This window comes from Colius striatus, chromosome 9 (genome assembly GCF_028858725.1).
Source record: "Colius striatus isolate bColStr4 chromosome 9, bColStr4.1.hap1, whole genome shotgun sequence".
Taxonomy (NCBI): domain Eukaryota; kingdom Metazoa; phylum Chordata; class Aves; order Coliiformes; family Coliidae; genus Colius; species Colius striatus.
Window position 1 is genome coordinate 14,054,937 of NC_084767.1, and position 16,856 is coordinate 14,071,792.

Below are 16,856 nucleotides of genomic sequence, written 5' to 3' on the forward strand. Positions count from 1 at the left end.
CCTGGCCTGGTACAGAAGGTCCCCTCTCTGTCCCACCATATGCCCATGTCTCTGCTGTTTGCTCCTTCCCTCCTTTCCACTCTCTGAGCTCTGGCCATCCTCAGCAAATTACATTCAGAGTGACCCTCCCAGCCTGCGCACCCTCTGCAGAATATGTGAGCAGGATGCAACCCGCTGCACAACTGCAGCAGCAAATCCCCACATCTGGGAAGATTTGCTCCGCTCCTGCTCCTGGGAGGTGGGCTCCAGCCCCCTCCCACAGCCTGCACATCCCTCCTGCTGCTCTCCCTCGTCCCTTCTCCAGCCACAACCAAGAAACAGTTTATCTGTGTGCCTCAAACACACTTTCTCTGCTGCATGTCAGCCCCAATGTCTTCAATTTCCTCTCTAATCTGTAGTATTCACCCAAACAGACTATTATTTATTATCTGGGAAGAGCTGGGATTATAAACTCAGGTGATACTCTGTCTCTGGTCCAAGGTCTGCATGGGGCTGTGAGTACAGGGTTGAGGTGCTCAGGGAGTCCTGGGGCCCTAGATGGCTCAAGAGGGGCACAGAGGGCTGCAGGCTCCATCAGCAATGCTGGAGGAGCACACAGGACTCAGGAACTGGGGGTCCTGAACCATCCACTACTTCTATTCTCCTTCAGTTAGGTCAAGATTTTTCCAAGAGGAGGGAATTGTTCAAAAGTAAAGATGTCAGGGCAGAAGAAAGAGACATGCAGGAGGCAGAGGAGTGGTGGAAAGGAGCAAGGGGAGGAGAGGGGAGCAGAGGAGCGAGTGGAAGGAATGAGTGATGAATCCCTGGGGATTAATCAAACCTCGCTGAAGGGCCCGACCCAGCCATGCTGCACTCCCTCGAGCGAGCAGGGGCTTCTGCCAGCAGGGAAAGGCACAGAAAACAGCTCTCCATGGCCACCTCCTGCTCCTGTCCCCCCACAGCCCCCCTGTCCTCCTGCAGACTCCCTGCTGTCTCCAAGTCCTTACGCTTGTCCCTGTCCCCTCTGCTTTTGTCCCAAGCCATGAGGGAGAAGCCCACCCTCCTTTTGCCTTTCCTGAGAGTCACCCCTATCCCTGGCAATGGGGAGCCTTGTGATCCCTCCTGCCCCCATTTCCATGGGGACCGGGGTCCTATGGGGCAGACTGGTGTGGGGCAGTGGGGAGGTGTGAGGCGTGGGGGGCTGGAGGCATCAGGGTAGTGCCTGGGGCAGACAGTGTAGGGGAGACCAGGGAGGGGATCCACAGGAGGGGATCTGGCAGAGGGAATCCTGGGACTAGGGACAAGGCAGGAGACCCAGGTCAGGGGCAAGGAACCACCTGGCTCAGCAACTCCTCTGAGCTAGCCCTTGCCCCTGTGCAGACAAAGCACCAGCCAGCCCCACCACCACAGCCCTGACCCCCAACGGCAGACGAGGGGGGGGGGGGGGGCCTGTGTCAGGGCACCCCTCGGGTCCCCTTTGGGTCAGTGCACAGGATGGAACTGTGCCCAGACAGGCACAAGGCTCAACTCCCAGCTCTGCCAGGAGTGGGTGACCGTGGGTGGGTTTGTGTTACTGAAATGCCCCCTCCTGGACCAAGCCCTTCCCCAGGGGAAAGTCAAGGGGACAAGATGCATACCAGGCATGATGGCTGCCTGATACCTGATGAATGCTGGCCCTGTGAAAGGAATCACACAGCAGCATGGCTTGTCTCTCCAAAAAGTGCCCCTGAAGCACCAGGACATGACCCTGGCCCCTTGTCCCTGTACCCCAAGCTCAGACCATGCATTGGCAGAGGTCTCTACTTCATACCAAACCTTACCCTTGGCTGTCTGTGGCCATGACCTGTAGGAATGGCCTCTCCTTGCCTCAGTTTCCCCACTCTGTAGTGCTCTGCATGCCCATGGGGGGTTTTGTTCAACAAGTGTGGTGCATCCCAACAAGTTTTTGCAGCTTCCCCTTGCGCAGGATTTATTTGGACGGTGATTCTGGCGGCACGGGCAGCTGGTCCCTGCAGTCCCTCCTGGGGATGCAGCCCTTCCCACTGCCCTCCCTGGCTGGGTGCTGTGGAGGTCAGCTTCCAAATTGTCTTATCAGTGTAACCCTATTGCATTCATCACCCGTCTCTGTCTCTGTATGCATAGTGCTTTGTGAAACCCTTGCTGTGTTTTTAAAAAAGAAACAATGATACTGTTTTGTAAGTCACTGCTTGGCCTGCAGTTAAAAACTGAAAGATGTTATGCATCCGTGTACGTGGGGGGCTTCAGCTCAGCACCCCACCGGGGCCCTGGCCCACACGGCACACATGGGACGAGCAGGGAGGGAAGCAGCAGCAGCTCGGGGAACACCACGCTTAGGACCCTGCAGGCTCTGGGCTCTTTGCTGGAGCTGCTGAGTGGGGAGGGGCCGAGCCTGCGGCTCCCCATAAACCTGGCGGCCGAGCCCACATCCCGGCCAGATGTTGAGACTCTCTGCTTTGGAGCAGAGGGTGAGAAAAGGAGAAGGCGGCTCTTCCCCCGGAGAGTGAGGAGAGCTCACACCCCTGGGCTAGAACTTTAGCACCCTCTTCCGCGGGAGTTTAAAGGAAAGGCTGGTCGTAGCCCGTCTGGATAACGGGGCGGGCGCGGGGCTGGAGCAGAGGAGACGGCAGCTGCTTTCTCAGAGAGGGTTTGACGGTGTTCTTCGTAAAGACATAGCCCGGGCGAGGAAAAGCCAAGAAGCTGGGAAGAGTTTCCAGCGCCCGGGACGCTGGGGGAGCTGCTGCGAGCCACTGCCGGGAGCCCGTCCTGCCCTGCAGATGTGTGTGATTGGAGCGGAGCGAGGGTTATTTTCTTTTGACTGAAGGCAACCCAGCCCCGGCGGATTAAGCTCTTTGTGTGCGCCCGAGTGTGCCTCCATGGGAGCTGCTCCCGCCAAACCGGCTGCAGGGCCTTTGGGGGCCACCCCCTAGGTCGGGGACCCCCGTGAGGAGGGGGAGACCTCCTGTTCCCGCGGCTCTGAGACCATGCTGGTACAGTAGCTCCCTGCAGAGGCAGCGCAGCGTGAGCCGGGATGGCCGTCTATGCTCTCACGGGCTTCTCCCTTGTCAGCCTGCTCAGCTTTGGCTATTTATCCTGGGACTGGATGAAGCCCGGCTTGGTGGCCGACGTGGCCACAGACCCCCTGGAGAAATCGCTGCCTCCTGCCTTCCCTAGGCCACCTCACATCATCTTCATTCTGACCGATGACCAAGGCTACCATGATGTTGGGTACCACGGCTCAGACATCCAGACACCAACATTGGACAGGCTGGCAGCTGAGGGTGTGAAGCTGGAGAACTACTACATCCAGCCCATCTGCACCCCGTCCCGGAGCCAGCTGATAACTGGCAGGTAAGCCAGTGCCTGCTCATGTCCCATGCGTGTCCCTCCTTCCCTCCTTTCCCTCTCTCTGTGGGGCTTAACCCCAGCTTGCTGCTGGACTGATGCCCCGGTGTCCTGGCAGATGATGGAGGTCCTCCAGAATAAAGCATCTTGCTGGCTTTCAGTTGGTTTTCTCATGGGATAAACAGTGGCCCATGGTGAGGCCACAAATGCCGCTGCCATTGGGTAACGGGTGTCACTTTGGGAGAGAGTGGTCTCCTTGAAGAGCCGTGTCCCTGCTGCCACGCTGCCCCTCGGGGACTTTTTGCTGGGCTATGGGGTCAAAGGATCATTTCTCCCCAGCATCTACAAGGCCCTTGGGCCATTGTCTTCCTGCTTGTGTGTTCATCACTACACTGGCCAAGACAAGCTGGATGCTGGTCCATCACTTTCTTCCATGGAGGCACAGCCAGATCTTCCCTGGTCCTGGGCCCTTCTGTCTCCTGGGACAGACAGGGCTTTAGCCGGAGCAGGGCTGGGAGGTCAGCACTTGCCATAGGATGCAGATTTCATAGAATCATAGAATGGTAGGGGTTGGAAGAGACCTTTAGAGATCACACCAGATTATCTCCTGCTGATGAGTGGGCCCAAGGGATAAGCCTATGTGGCTGTTGTCACCTACTTCCTGGGAGTGGTGGAGCCCTTCAGGATCCAGGCAAAGGCCTTTCTTCTCTCTTGGTAGGTCTAGAGGGTTCCCAGGCATCCCCAGGGAGTGCAAAGCTGGGGAAGGCACCCAGGTGGGGCACTGCAAACCACGAGGGACCAGTGCACAACTCCTGCTTGTGCTGCCCAGCCCCAGCAGAGCACAGCCAGCTCCTCTGAACTGGCAGCAGCACGGCCAACTGCCAGTAGCATCCCAGGAGAGCATCCCAGTGTGCTTTTGAGATGTCTGCTGAGCTCCTCTCTGGGTTTGGTTTTTTTTTTTTTAACATCTGCTTTTGGTGCTTTTGAGTGGATAAGTAGCTCCTTGTCTTTGGCATGGAGCTTGCTCCATGAGCTGGCCTGGGTGACAGAGAGCTGTGTGCATTTGGGGCCTCCAGCACATGAAGTGTCACCATGTCCCCACCTGGCACTCCTCCCCATCACCACTGATTCCTCCTGGTTCTTCCCTGGCAGGTACCAGATCCACACAGGGCTGCAGCACTCCATCATCCGTCCTCGGCAGCCCAACTGCCTGCCCCTCGACCAGGTCACCCTGCCCCAGAAGCTGCAGGAAGCCGGCTACTCCACGCACATGGTGGGCAAGTGGCACCTCGGCTTCTACAAGAAGGAATGCCTGCCCACCCGTCGGGGCTTTGACACCTTCCTGGGCTCCCTGACAGGCAACGTGGACTACTACACCTACGACAACTGCGACGGGCCGGGCGTCTGCGGGTACGACCTGCACGAAGGAGAGGACGTGGCTTGGGACCAGAGTGGGAAATACTCCACCTTCCTCTACGCCCAGCGCGTCAGCAAGATCCTGGCATCCCACAGCCCCAGGGAGCCCATCTTCATCTATGTGGCCTTCCAAGCGGTCCACACGCCTCTGCAGTCGCCCAAGGAGTACATCTACCGCTACCGCTCCATGGGCAACGTGGCCCGCCGCAAGTACGCTGCCATGGTGACGTGCATGGACGAGGCGGTGAAGAACATCACCTGGGCCCTCAAGAAGTACGGTTATTATGACAACAGCGTGATCGTCTTCTCCACTGACAACGGCGGGCAGACCTTCTCCGGGGGAAGCAACTGGCCTCTACGGGGCCGCAAAGGGACCTACTGGGAAGGGGGAGTCCGTGGCATCGGTTTTGTCCACAGCCCTCTGATCAAGCGCAAGCGCCGGACCAGCTGGGCACTGGTTCACATCACGGACTGGTACCCGACTCTGGTCAGCCTGGCCAGGGGCAACCTGAGCAACGTCCCAGGCTTGGATGGCTACAACGTCTGGCCGGCCATCAGCGAGGGCAAGGAGTCGCCACGGACCGAAATCCTGCACAACATCGACCCTCTGTACAACCACGCCAAGCACGGCTCCTTGGAGGACGGCTTCGGCATCTGGAACACGGCCGTGCAAGCCTCCATCCGCGTCAGGGAGTGGAAGCTCCTCACGGGTGACCCGGGGTACAGCGACTGGATCCCCCCGCAGACCCTGACCAACTTCCCGGGGAGCTGGTGGAACCTGGAGCGTCTCACTGACGGCCTGAGGAAGTCTGTGTGGCTCTTCAACATCACCGCCGACCCCTATGAGCGCTACGACCTCTCGGAGCAGCGTCCAGATGTGGTCAGGAGCCTCCTGATGAGGTTGGTGCACTACAACCGGACGGCCATCCCGGTGCGGTACCCTGCAGAGAACCCCCGGGCCCACCCGGACTTCAACGGCGGCGCCTGGGGACCTTGGGCCAGCGAGGACGACGTGGAGGAGTGGGAGGGCATCGGGGAGCCCCCGAAGAGTAGGAACAAGAAGAAGAAGTGCAAGATCTGCAAGCTGCGCTCTTTCTTCCGCAAGCTGAACACCAGGCTCATGTCCAACCGCATCTGATGGGAGACTCCCCCAGCATCGACTCAGCCTCGCCAGGGTGCAGCTCTGGACAGCAGTGCCACAGGGAGGGAGTGAGGCAGAGGGATGGGTGGGGAGGTGGCCAGCACCCTCTTGCTTTCCCCTGCCCCAGGGTTCACCCCAAAACGCTTCACCTCTCTGTCTGGACCAGTGGCTGCAGGGAGGTGGTCCCACTGGGCAAGGAAGGGTGATGTAGGCTGAGCCGTGCTGCTTAGCAGCAGGCTGGGCCAAGCTGTGCAGTGCTCCTTCCAAAGAGAGACACCTTTTTCCCAAGGACTCTGCAGGCAGTTGTGGGCTCTGAGTGTTGGATGTTGCAATGCCAGGAGGAAGCAGACGGCCTCAGGGTGGGGGTTCAGGGGTGCTGCCCAGCCTCAGTGTCCCTTGCCCTTTCCCAGTATGTATGTGCTCCTGACTTCCTGCCTGCTGCCAGGCATCTGTCTTCTTTGCTCTTGCTCTGGGAATTTGAGGGTCTCCCCCAACCCCAAGGCCATGATGTTTCCCTATTATACTTCTGTTTGGGACTATTCCTGACCATGGATGTCAGACTTGAGACTGACAAGGCTGGACTCAGCCTTGCTGCTGTGGAGACCTCATAGCAGGCCATGGCTTCTGATTTGTGCTGGCTTGGGGGGCTGGGAGCAGCCCCAGGAAGGAACTATGGCTCATGGAGAAGTGGTTGGATGCATTCAGAGGATGCAGGACCCCACCTTTGGGAGGCAGGCTTTCCCCAACCTCTGGTGGACATCACATGGATCAGCCACCCGCCAGACCTTTTCATCCACAGTTTTACCTGCCAAGACCCACCATGTGTGTGACTGTAGACACCCACATTCCTCCCTGTGCATCCTACACCTCCAATCAGCCAGCCACCGCAGCTGCCCTTCCCAGTGCTGGGGCCTTCCCTGTCCCCACATCCCCACTGTTGAACCCAGGGCAGAAGAAAGATCTCAAGATCTCTGCATGTGCTGCTGCTCTGGCTTGGACTTGATCCCCTGCAGGACTTCAAAGCTGTAGGGGGGTATGGGGACAAGTCTTTCCTGCCAACACTGTACCACATCCCCTTGTCACAGATGGGCACCTCTCTCCCGACAGCGCAGCGTGGGGAGGGAACCACCTCCCCACCATCCTCCTGCCGTGGGGAGCCAGCCCATGCCAGCCCAGGCAGCTTGGGCGCCGGGGCAGCTGGCAAAGCGCCGTGCCCCCGCGCCTTTGGCAGGGTGCGAGCGTGCGCAGTGTGCTCAGAGGAGAGCTGGCGAGGATGAAAGAGGGTAAATAGCTTCAAAAGCGTTTCGGATGCATGGTGCATTTCCATTTACACAATGTGTTTTACATTTCTCCCCACAGGTTTCTCTTGGTGCAGCGCGTGTAGGCGAAGGCCCTGCTGTGAATTTTGAAAATAGTTATTTTTGTCTCTGGAAAATGAGGCCCGTTAGGACTTGTCAGCTCTTGGATGAGCAGTGTGGGCTTGCTGCTTTTTTTTTTTCCCCTTTTTTTTCCCCCTCTCTCTCTCTCCCCCTTGCAAAATAACATTCATTTAAAAGCTGTCATTGAAAGATGTGACAATTGGCAGCGTGCACGCTGAATACCTTTCAGTGTGCTTTCAAGCCCTGTGTGTGAGAGAGGGACGGGGACGGGAAGAGAATGCAATGACACGTTTGTATTTTTTTTTCCCCTTACTCTTAGCTGGATTATTTGGGGGAATTGGGATTTTCTATAGAAACAAAAGGAAAAAAAAACCAAGCAAAGCTGTCAGCAAGGCAGAATAGAGGAGGCCTCTTGTTGTAGAGATGGGAAGGAGTTTGCAAAGCCAGAGTGTGGCAGTGTGTGTTCCTGTCCCAGCTGCTCCGCGCACAGCTGTCCCTGGGTTGTCCCCTGCAGGCACAGCCCCCACAGTGACAACACCAACAGGTTTCAGAGATTTTCAGCTCCCCCATCAGCCTCACGTCCAACTCGGGCTCCCTCAGCACGTCTCTCCGTGTAGCAGAGGATGCTGCACATCCCTGAACTACCTCAAGCAGGCAGCCTGGTCCCCAGGGACATCCACCACCCGTGTGCCCAGCGCTGGCTGCACGTTAGCAAAGCCAACTGGTGTCTGAATATAATGGTGAAGAAGAGGAGGCTGCTGCAGTCCAATCCTGAGCTGGAGGAGAGCAGAGGGTGGTGGCTATGGGGGGTCGGGCACGGGGAGCCGGTGCTGGAGGGAGCGGGAGAGCGGGGCTGGCCGTGGGGCGGCGGCAGTGCTCGGGAAATGGCTTTCATTTCCATATTTATATAAACCATCCAAGTTTAGTCCTTCTTTTCTCTTTTTTTTTTTTTCCCTCTTCGAATATGGAAATTTCCATGCAAACCTGTTTGATTTACTGATGTCCCCCTGCAAAGGTTCGCCCGGCCTCTGCTCTGCTGGCCTGACGCCGTGGTCGCACAGCCAGCCTGGCCGTAGCCTGGGGTCTGCCCTCTTCTTCTTTGTTAAACAGAAGTTGCATTCTGGAATTATTACAAAATGAAACAGTAGAAGGAAACTCCTAGTCCCCCAAAACAAAGAGGAAAAGTAGTCAGGAGCATCTCTGGGTGCTTGGAGAGTGCCGAGCCTGCAGCCCGAGGCAGCAGCTGTCCTTCATCACTGCTTCCAGTCCCACTTCCAGTCTCTGAATGTTGGGCTGGGAAGGGGCAGGCAGTGGCTACTGCATGGACTCCCCATCCCACCACTGCTCATTAGTGGTCTCTGTGGGGAAAAATGCAGCAATGTGCGCAAATCCTGTGTTTTCACACAGTTCAAGCCCCTTGGCAGTGCCTGTGCACTCTGCCTGCCAAAGTTTTAATGCAGCTGGTGAGATGCTTGGTGGTGGAGCACCCTGCCCAGCCCCGATGCTGCACCCAGGAGACGTGTTTACACAGACAGACTGAGCATCTCCTCCTTCCCAGCCACCCTGCAAAGAGCCCTGGGAGCCCAGGCAGAGCTGGGTGCAGGATGGGGCCCTGCAGAGAGGATGGACGGGGGAACACGTTGGGGGCCGTGAGGGCTGTGGGCCAGGAGAAGGGGTAAGCAAGGTAGAATGGAAGGGGATAGTGCCTGTCTCTCCCTGGGGTGCATTGCTACCTCCTCCCTGTAGGCTGAGGGTGGGAGAGTTGAGATGGAGGTAGATGGAGTTGGGATGGGATGGGATGGGATGGGATGGAAATGGGGAAGGGCATGGGATGGAGATGGGTGGAATTGGGACGAGATGGAGATGGGGAGGAGGATGTAATGAGGATAGATGGAGCTGGAATGGGATGGAGATGAGAGGGATAGGATGAGAATGGGGATGGATTTGGAGCTGGGATCAGATGAAGATGAGGGCTGGCATAGGAGGAGGACTGGGATGGGGATGGAATGGGCCTGACAGGACTGGGCCTACCTCAGAGCCTCTCAAGACCCACAGGCATCTTCTATTTGAAGGAAAGGAAGAAGCTCAGTTACAGGAAAGAGAGAGGGTGGCCCTGGGGACACCCTGTGCCAGCCAGAAGCAGTTTCATGTGGCTGCAGGAGCGAGTGCAGGGGCCCACAGGGACAGGACACTTTTGCAAACACAACCCTAAATGTAAATCAGCTCTCCTTACCATGGTATTTATAATCTTTGTCTAAAAATAGCCCCAAATTCAGCTTCCCAGAGGACAGCAACTGAGCATCCCCCAGACCCCAGCTTGCGTGTGAAACTGTCCCAGTAATTTTGGGATCTCTGCAGTATGTAATTCTCAGTCCCACTGGTACTGCGTGTGAGGCACTGCTGCAAGCTCCCTGGGGCCCATGCAGACCCCCCAGACCCCCCCGTGGGAGCAGGGGACCTGCCCTCCCACCCCGAGACACGCCGGCCCTCCCCAAGCCTCGTGGGGCAGGGGCCCATTCAGTGCATGTGGGATTTGCATCAGACCTCAGGTGCAGTCCCATGCTGGGATGCAGAAGCAAAGTATCTGTAGGTAGAGCTGGAGCAGGCATGGGCAGAGCAGGAGGCATGCCTGGAGACACAGCGGGTGATGGAGAGGAGCTGCTGGGGATGAAGGTCTCCATCAGGCGGCCAGACCTGAGCACGGCAGCAGGAGAGCAGCTTGGCTCAACAAAGCCCTGCGGAAGCAGATCTTGGGCTGGCTGGAGAGACTTCAGCTGAGGAGAGACATCCAAAGAGGATCCCGAGGTCCTTGGCAGAGGGCTGGGATTGTTCCCCTCCCCTGGGAGCTGGTGGGAGAGCTCCCGACCTGGGGAGGGAGGAAGGTCCCACACAGAGCTCCTGCTCTCCTGGGGTTGTCCCCAGGCACCAGGGAGTGGAGCCACATGGCAGCTCCTGCTTGGGGAAACATCATCGGCAAAGCAGAGCTTGTTCAGCACCCATACGCCTGACACCCCCTCACCCTCAGAGAGAGAAAAATGCTGAGGAAAAGGGAAAAAAAAAAAGAACAGAGAGGAGAGCAGGAGGGGAGAAGCCCTTCCTGGAGAGCCACGTCTGTGCCAGGCAGAGAAACCCAAGGAGGGAGGCAGAGACCCCACAGGGGCTTTGCCATTGCTCTGGGAGAGGAGCTCAGGGCCCAGGGGCTCAGGGGCACAGCGAGGGCACGAGGGAGGAAGGGTGCCAGGCTTGAGGGGCTGCAGAGGCATGCAGTGTGAGGGTGGGCAGGAGGGGCAGGTCACAGCGGGGGCATCCACGGTAGCACCGGCAGGAGGGAGGGAGCATGGCGTGGGAGTGCGGCTGCTCATGGGTGTCCATGGGTCCCTGGCCTGGGGGGCTCTTCCTCTCACTCTTCAGGTCCAAGGGGGTGCTGGGGGCTGGCAGCAGGACACTGGAGCAGGAGAGCACTCCCCGAGCATCCCGCTGCCCTGACCTCCCTGGCAGCCCCCAGGGGTGGGGAATGTGGATGCCCGTGGTGCTCTGCCCACGCAGTGGCATGGCCAGCCCTTGGGGAGCGAGTGTGGCCCTATCCCTGTGCCCATGGGTACGAATTGGGTCCCCCTGGGCTGGGCCAGGTGGGAGCAGGGGGCTGGAAGTGGGGATGCAAGGTGGGGAATGGTGCAATTAATGGAAAAGCCATTAGACCTTTCTCCTCCTCCCCCTCTTCTTCCTCACTCCGCCACTTGCTGTCCTCCTCCACTTCCACCTCCTTTCTTCTCTCCCTCTCTCTGCTCCTCCTTCTCTCTCTCCTCTCAAAGATTTCTCCCTATTTTTGCCTGGTTAGAGCCTTTTCTTTTCCTTTTAACCCTTCCATGGCAGCCTGCAGGGGAACTCTATCCATCTCAGCTGCCAAAGGCAACACTCTCTTGGCTAGAGGTGGGAGCCCCTTCTGCCGGGATGGCAGGGGCTCCTTCTGATGCAAAATCATAGAACCATAAAGTCATCCAGAAATGGGACAAAAGGCTAGAAGAAAGCTCTGCTGGGGGTGGTCAGAAGGTATGAGGGTGTAAGAGGTGGGTTAGATAGAGGGGAGGTGCTGGTTGCCCTAAGGGTGGTGCCAGGGATGCCAGCAGCAAGATGGGATCAGAGGGAAACCTCTCCCCTGCTGTCTCAGGCCTCGTTACTGTACTTACATTGCCCTTTTTGTGTTAAACACAGTGGAAAGACAACTCATCAGCAAAAAGCTCAAGCAGAGGAACAGACCTTCCTCCTACCCCTACTCTGAAATGGCCCCTTTACTGCCTCAGCTTGGGCACTGCAGGGACATGGCAGCCCAGGACTCGGCCTTTTAGTTCTGATTTAGACCAAGCTGCTCACTCCACAGTGTGAGTCACCTGAGGGACGTGCACTCCCTGCGAGCCCTGGGGCCCATAGGGAGAGCTGTTGGGCAAAAGGGGGAGTGTGGAGGAAGCCTTTCGCTGCAGAGCAGTCGGGGCCCCCCCAGGGAGCCCGGCTGCTGGCAGGCTGCTCTGGGGACCTGGGGACCTGCCAGGCTTTCTCCTGACACACTTCTGTTCCATCTGCTCCCACCCACCCCGACGTGTCCCCAGACCACAGACCCTGGCCCCAGAGGGACACTGCTGCAGGCACCAGCAGGGTCTGTATTTTGGGGAAGGGGGATAAGCAGTTGCCGAGGCAACAGCATCCTCCTGCAACATGGAAACCACGGTTTCCATGGAAACCCTTTTTGCCCCAATTATTTTACCACTGCCACAACCTTTTAATTTGCCTTTAATATTTGCAGTTTTGACTTCCCCCCCACTGCTGCAGCAGCTGGGTGACCCCCGGGGCAGACCCCGGGACAGGGTCCCCAGAAAGGCCCTGGTCCCCACGGGCGGCCAGTGGGTTTGGGAAGCAGTTGCCCCGGCAACAGAAACAGGGCGTTTCTGGCAGCAGTGGTCGCCATGGGGACGGGGATGCTGACGAAGGCTTGTGAAGCTGAGAAGACAAATTGCCCTCATCATTATCTCCAGGCTTGTCAATCAAACATATTCCCTTATTTACCTCGGCGAGGAGAGAGCCCCGGGAGCACACGGAGAGGGAGGGAGTGAGAGGAGAGCTGCTTGCCCCAAACTCCGCACTGGGGAGGGAGCATTTCCAGCCCCTCGGGATGGCCACCATCACCTGCAATCGCTTCACCGAGGAGTACCAGCTCTTTGAGGAACTGGGCAAGTAAGTTAGGGACGGGGCTGGGGTGCTTGGAGTGGGGCAGTGGGGAAGAGCCTCAGCAGCAATGGGAATCGCTGGAGATGAGGGGAAAAGAAAAGGAGACGGGAATGCACCTGGGAGCGATGGGGGGGACTGGGGTTAGGATGAGGGCTGTCAGCCCCAGCCCTACTCACTCTGTCCCTTCCCCAGTTCAGGTGGCTGCCGGTGGGTGCTTGGCCAGGGGCTTGGGGTGCCCCAGGGGGCTGGAGCTGCTCCTCTTATGGAAAAGCTGCTCCTCTTATGGAAAAGCTGCTCCCAAAAGAGAATGCTGCTCCCCCGGGAACTTCTCCAGCTGGGAAGAGGAATGGGACAGTCGAGGGGGGAAGCCAAAGAGGAGCGTGTCCCTCACACTTCTTTAGGGGATTTCTCTGCACGGATTCAACAGAGTTTGGTCAGTCCTGCAGGAGCCACAGCCTGCCTGGCAGCACGCAGAGTCCTGTCAGCTCTCGGGCTGCCCTGGGCTGTCTCCCACCCCTGCCCCCGTCCCAGCACCAGTGCTCCCGGGTGAGCCCCAGCCCTGCCTGTCCCAGCTCTGTGGCCAGGGAGGGCTCAGCTGGGCAGGTCCCAGTATCATTGCGTGTGCCTGGATCGAAGTGTGTGTGTGTGAGTGCCTGTGTGTGCAAACAGAGATGCCCGTGCAGGGTGGTGGGGTGATCCTGGGTGGCACTGAGCATCCCAGGGTGGAGCAGGAGATGCCAGGTCCTTGGTGCAGCTGCTCCGTGCTGCGCTGAGCATGTGGCTGTAAAGCGGGTGCAGAACCGAGCAGGCATGTGCCTCTGTTTTGGTGTCGGTGCCTTTTTTTGGAGCCGGTGTGTAAATCTGGGGCGTTCCCCTCGGCGCGGCTGGGCGGCGTGGCAGCGGGAGCCCGTGCCAGGGGGTGGCTGCCTGCACCGGGGGCGGCACATGGGGGGCTGTGTGTGTCCCACACGGGCACGGGGGGCTGTGTGTGTCCCACACAGGCACGGGTGCTCGCTCTGGCGCCCACAGCCCTGCATCACCCAGGCACAGGGCAGCCTGTGCCTCAACCCACGCCCGCCTGTGTGTGGGCTGTGAAATGGGGGCGAGGGAGAGGGGAGAGCACACAGATGGAGCAAACAGGGGAGGACCAAACAGCCTGAGCACCGTTCATATTTTCCAGCCAAACAGGGGGTGTGGGTTGCTGCTACAAAGTGCAGCTCCCTGGAGGAAAGTGGATCCCCATGTCCATCCCCTCTGCATCAGGGCAGCTGCGAGGGGCTGGCGGGGAGCAGCAGTGGGGACAGTCCCAGCTAGCACTGTGACAATGACCCACAGGGGAGCTAGTGGCAAGGTGGGGTCTGGGACCTGCTTTTTCCAGAGGTTTCTCGGCTTTTCTGGGCTCTGAGGCGCTGTGGTGGTGGCAGGGGGTGGACAAGGGATGGACAAGAGAGCCAGCGGCTGCTGGGTGCCTGAAGGGAGATTGCTGGGCCCTGACTGGGCAGAGCTCGGTGCAGGGATGTGGAGGGGAGCATGCAGGCCAGGCATGATGGAGGAGGACCAGGAGAGCTCTGGAGGCATTTGGCTTGCAACGCTTTGGTGGATGGGTGCAGACATGGAGGGCTGAGCACCCAGACTCACGCACTGCCCAGCACCAAGCTGTAAAGCTGCCTCGACAGATGCGGTTTGACACGTTCATGCACAAAGGAGCAAAGCTGGCGCAATGGCTCACCAGTCTCCTGCAAGCATTGCACTCTGGCCCACCCCGGTGCCTGGGGCAATGCAGGGGCAGCTTGGAGCAGCCCCCAGCCCCGGGGAGCAGGTACCACTGCAGCACTCAGGTTGACTCCTGAGGAAGGGGCTTCACCGGGCTAGTCGAGGCGCCGTGGAGCTGGTTGGGGATTTTCCACTGGGATGGTTTCCAGCACATCCTGGCACATTCAAAAATCAGCGGTTTCCCATGGGGAAATTTCCGCTCCGTGGGCTTTGAGAGGGAAATGAGGACGAGGCGCTGCACCTCTGCTCTGCTGCAGCAGCTGCTCACGGGGGGAAGCCTCGCTCTTCCTCCAGCGAGATGGTCCCAATGCTGGCTGGGGCAGGGGTGTCCTGGCAGGGGCTCAGCAGGGAACTACCCCCCTGGTCCCTAAACGGGAGCAGTGTCCTGCAGGGGCTGGGAGAAAACAAAGGTCCATCCTGAGTTTGCCATCACTGAGGAACTGGGATGATTTGCTGGAGGGGTCATGGGGCGTCCCCAAGCCTGGATGGCAGGAGGGGAGCTGCTGAGTGCCAGGCTGCTGTGCCCATCTTAACGTTCAGACAAGCGGGGGGTTTAAGATGCCACACACCTAGCAGTAGCACCACGACTTGGCTTCGTGGGAGAAGCAGAGATGGGGAGAAGGGTCTGCAGAGCCTATGCTGTGGGGCACCTCCCAGAGATGGGGAGGGCATCTGTCCTGAGCAGGAGACATGAGGCTGGAAAAAGCTACTCCCACGGCAGCCTCTGCAAAACTGAGCAAGTGAGGGGCTGCTCCGGTCCTCCCTGCCACCCTCTGCTTTCAGGAGGGGAGCGGGGTGAGGGCAGGGGGCAGCGTGGAGGGGGCCACAGAGAGGATCCTGCCCACGGCCCCCCAGAGTAGGACAAACATGAAGTGCAGCTCCACCGGCGCCTCAGAATCCGCCCCCGCAGCAGGTTCAGGTTGAGGCTGGAGACAATTACAGTGCGGAGCAGTGTACGACCAGCCCCTCCGCTGCCAGAGCTGCAGGAGAGGGGGGTTATTAAAGAGGGGGGAAAAAAAAGAGAAAGATATGGAGGAACAAAAAATCCCCAGCCCACACTCTTCTCTCTAGAAAGGAGATGAAATGCCTCGGAGGAGGAGGAGGTGTTGAGGAGAGGGAGGGCGGCAGCAGCGCAGCCGGGCGCTGGCAGGGAAGGTGTGAAAAAGGGAGAAGCAGAGCAGCCCTGTGGCAAAGCTGCTGCTCAGGCTGGTGGAGGGAAGCCATGGGGATGGGGCATGGGGTCATGACTGACCCAGGGGACCAAGGGACAGGGGCTGTAGGGCTGGGAGGCAGCAGTGCCAGGGCTCAGGGCTGCAGGGACGAGGCTGGTGGCTGGGCTGCGGGTTCAGCATCACTCTGAAATGGCAGCCATTGCGGGAGACACAGACATGGTCCCTGCACATGGCCCTCTGGGTGATGTGCCTGTCCAGAATGAAACTGGGACATGCTGTCTCATTTGGGATGAATGTCGCATCTGGGAGCCAGGCAGAGGCGGGAGCCCCAGGACTGAGGTGAGCCTTGTCCTGAGAGCCAGCAGCCCATGAAGGGGGATCCGTGCCACTGCCCACAGCCAGGCAACAGGACATGGCTCCTTCCACAGGGGTTTCTTGCACAAGATGGGGCTGAGCTCCCTGCCTGGCACTGCCCTGAACCCTGCCCTGGTGCAAGGGACTGTCTGCGTTTGTGGGGAAGGAGACATTGGATTTACATGGAGCCAAAAAGGGGTTTTTCCCCCAGGACAGGAAGATCCCACGTGGGGAGGAACCTGGCACAGGTAGAAGAGCACAGCTCCTGTGAAACACCCATCTCAGTCAAATACCCAGCATGGCGGGGTCCTGGACAGTGCAGAACCCTTGAAGGACTCAAATGGGGCTGAGATGGGGTTATGATGTGTGCTGCACCCCTAGATATCCTGCAACCCCTCCCAGAGCCTCGTGTCTCCCCACTCCCTTTGCACTCACAGGGTCTTACTTGTGCTCCACAGAGTACAAATATACATCTGCTTTCTGATAAAAAGGCCTGAAGATGCCAAAAGCCATGAATGCAGCCCGGGGTGTGAAATGCTGTGCTCTGCCAGTGCGGTGCATCCCATCCCTGGCCACTCCATCCTGCTTCCCATGACTCCCTCTTTCCTCCTGTTTGGTTTAGCTAGAATAAATGGATGAGCAAGTGACTGTGGGCACTGGAACCACGTGGCTGGGGTTTCCCAGTGTCCAGGGAGTGTAGGACACCTATATCCCTCCAACTCCATGTTGGGTCCTGCAGTGAAATGCTGCGGCTGGGGTAGGAACCCTGAGCTGGGGTGGTGGGCACAGGGGCTTCCCTGCTGGCGGCTGCAGACAGCCCTGACACTGCAAAAGGAGCACTTGTGTCTTGAGGAAAAATACAGGAACGATGGGTCAGAGGGGCTCACAGGACCCCCCAGACCTGGGCAGTGCGGGGTTCCCGGCAGGATGGGGAGAGAGGCACCCTGGGCCTGGAGATGGCTCTGGTCTCTCCCTGCCAGGGCAAGCTGCATAGGAAGCATTTCCCCCCCCCTTTCCAATTACCCCAGCTTACAGATACCTGTTAGCATCTCTTGTTAA

The 16,856-nt window shown here is 58.6% G+C and overlaps 2 protein-coding genes across 6 annotated transcripts in view; both read left to right on the plus strand.

The window, feature by feature from the left end:
• The first annotated feature begins 3,028 nt into the window (after window positions 1-3,028).
• Window positions 3,029-5,896, plus strand: ARSI (arylsulfatase family member I). The gene is made up of 2 exons (XM_010204780.2): window positions 3,029-3,348; window positions 4,495-5,896. The coding sequence occupies exons 1-2, from the start codon at window positions 3,029-3,031 to the stop codon at window positions 5,894-5,896; spliced, it is 1,722 nt and encodes a 573-aa protein (XP_010203082.2).
• A 6,546-nt stretch (window positions 5,897-12,442) lies between these two features.
• Window positions 12,443-16,856, plus strand: part of CAMK2A (calcium/calmodulin dependent protein kinase II alpha) — a 30,111-nt gene continuing 25,697 nt past the window's right edge. For all 5 annotated transcript variants that reach the window (XM_062003130.1, XM_062003132.1, XM_062003129.1 and 2 more), the window contains exon 1: window positions 12,443-12,504. In XM_062003130.1, the coding sequence (XP_061859114.1) occupies window positions 12,443-12,504 (62 nt within the window). The remainder of the gene's footprint in view (window positions 12,505-16,856) is intronic.

Excerpts from the sequence above, each read along its gene's own strand:
- ARSI (XM_010204780.2), top strand. The coding sequence starts at position 3,029 with ATGGCCGTCTATGCTCTCACGGGCTTCTCCCTTGTCAGCCTGCTCAGC. Across the intron at positions 3,349-4,494 it reads AGCCAGCTGATAACTGGCAG|GTACCAGATCCACACAGGGC; the intron begins GTAAGCCAGTGC and ends CTTCCCTGGCAG.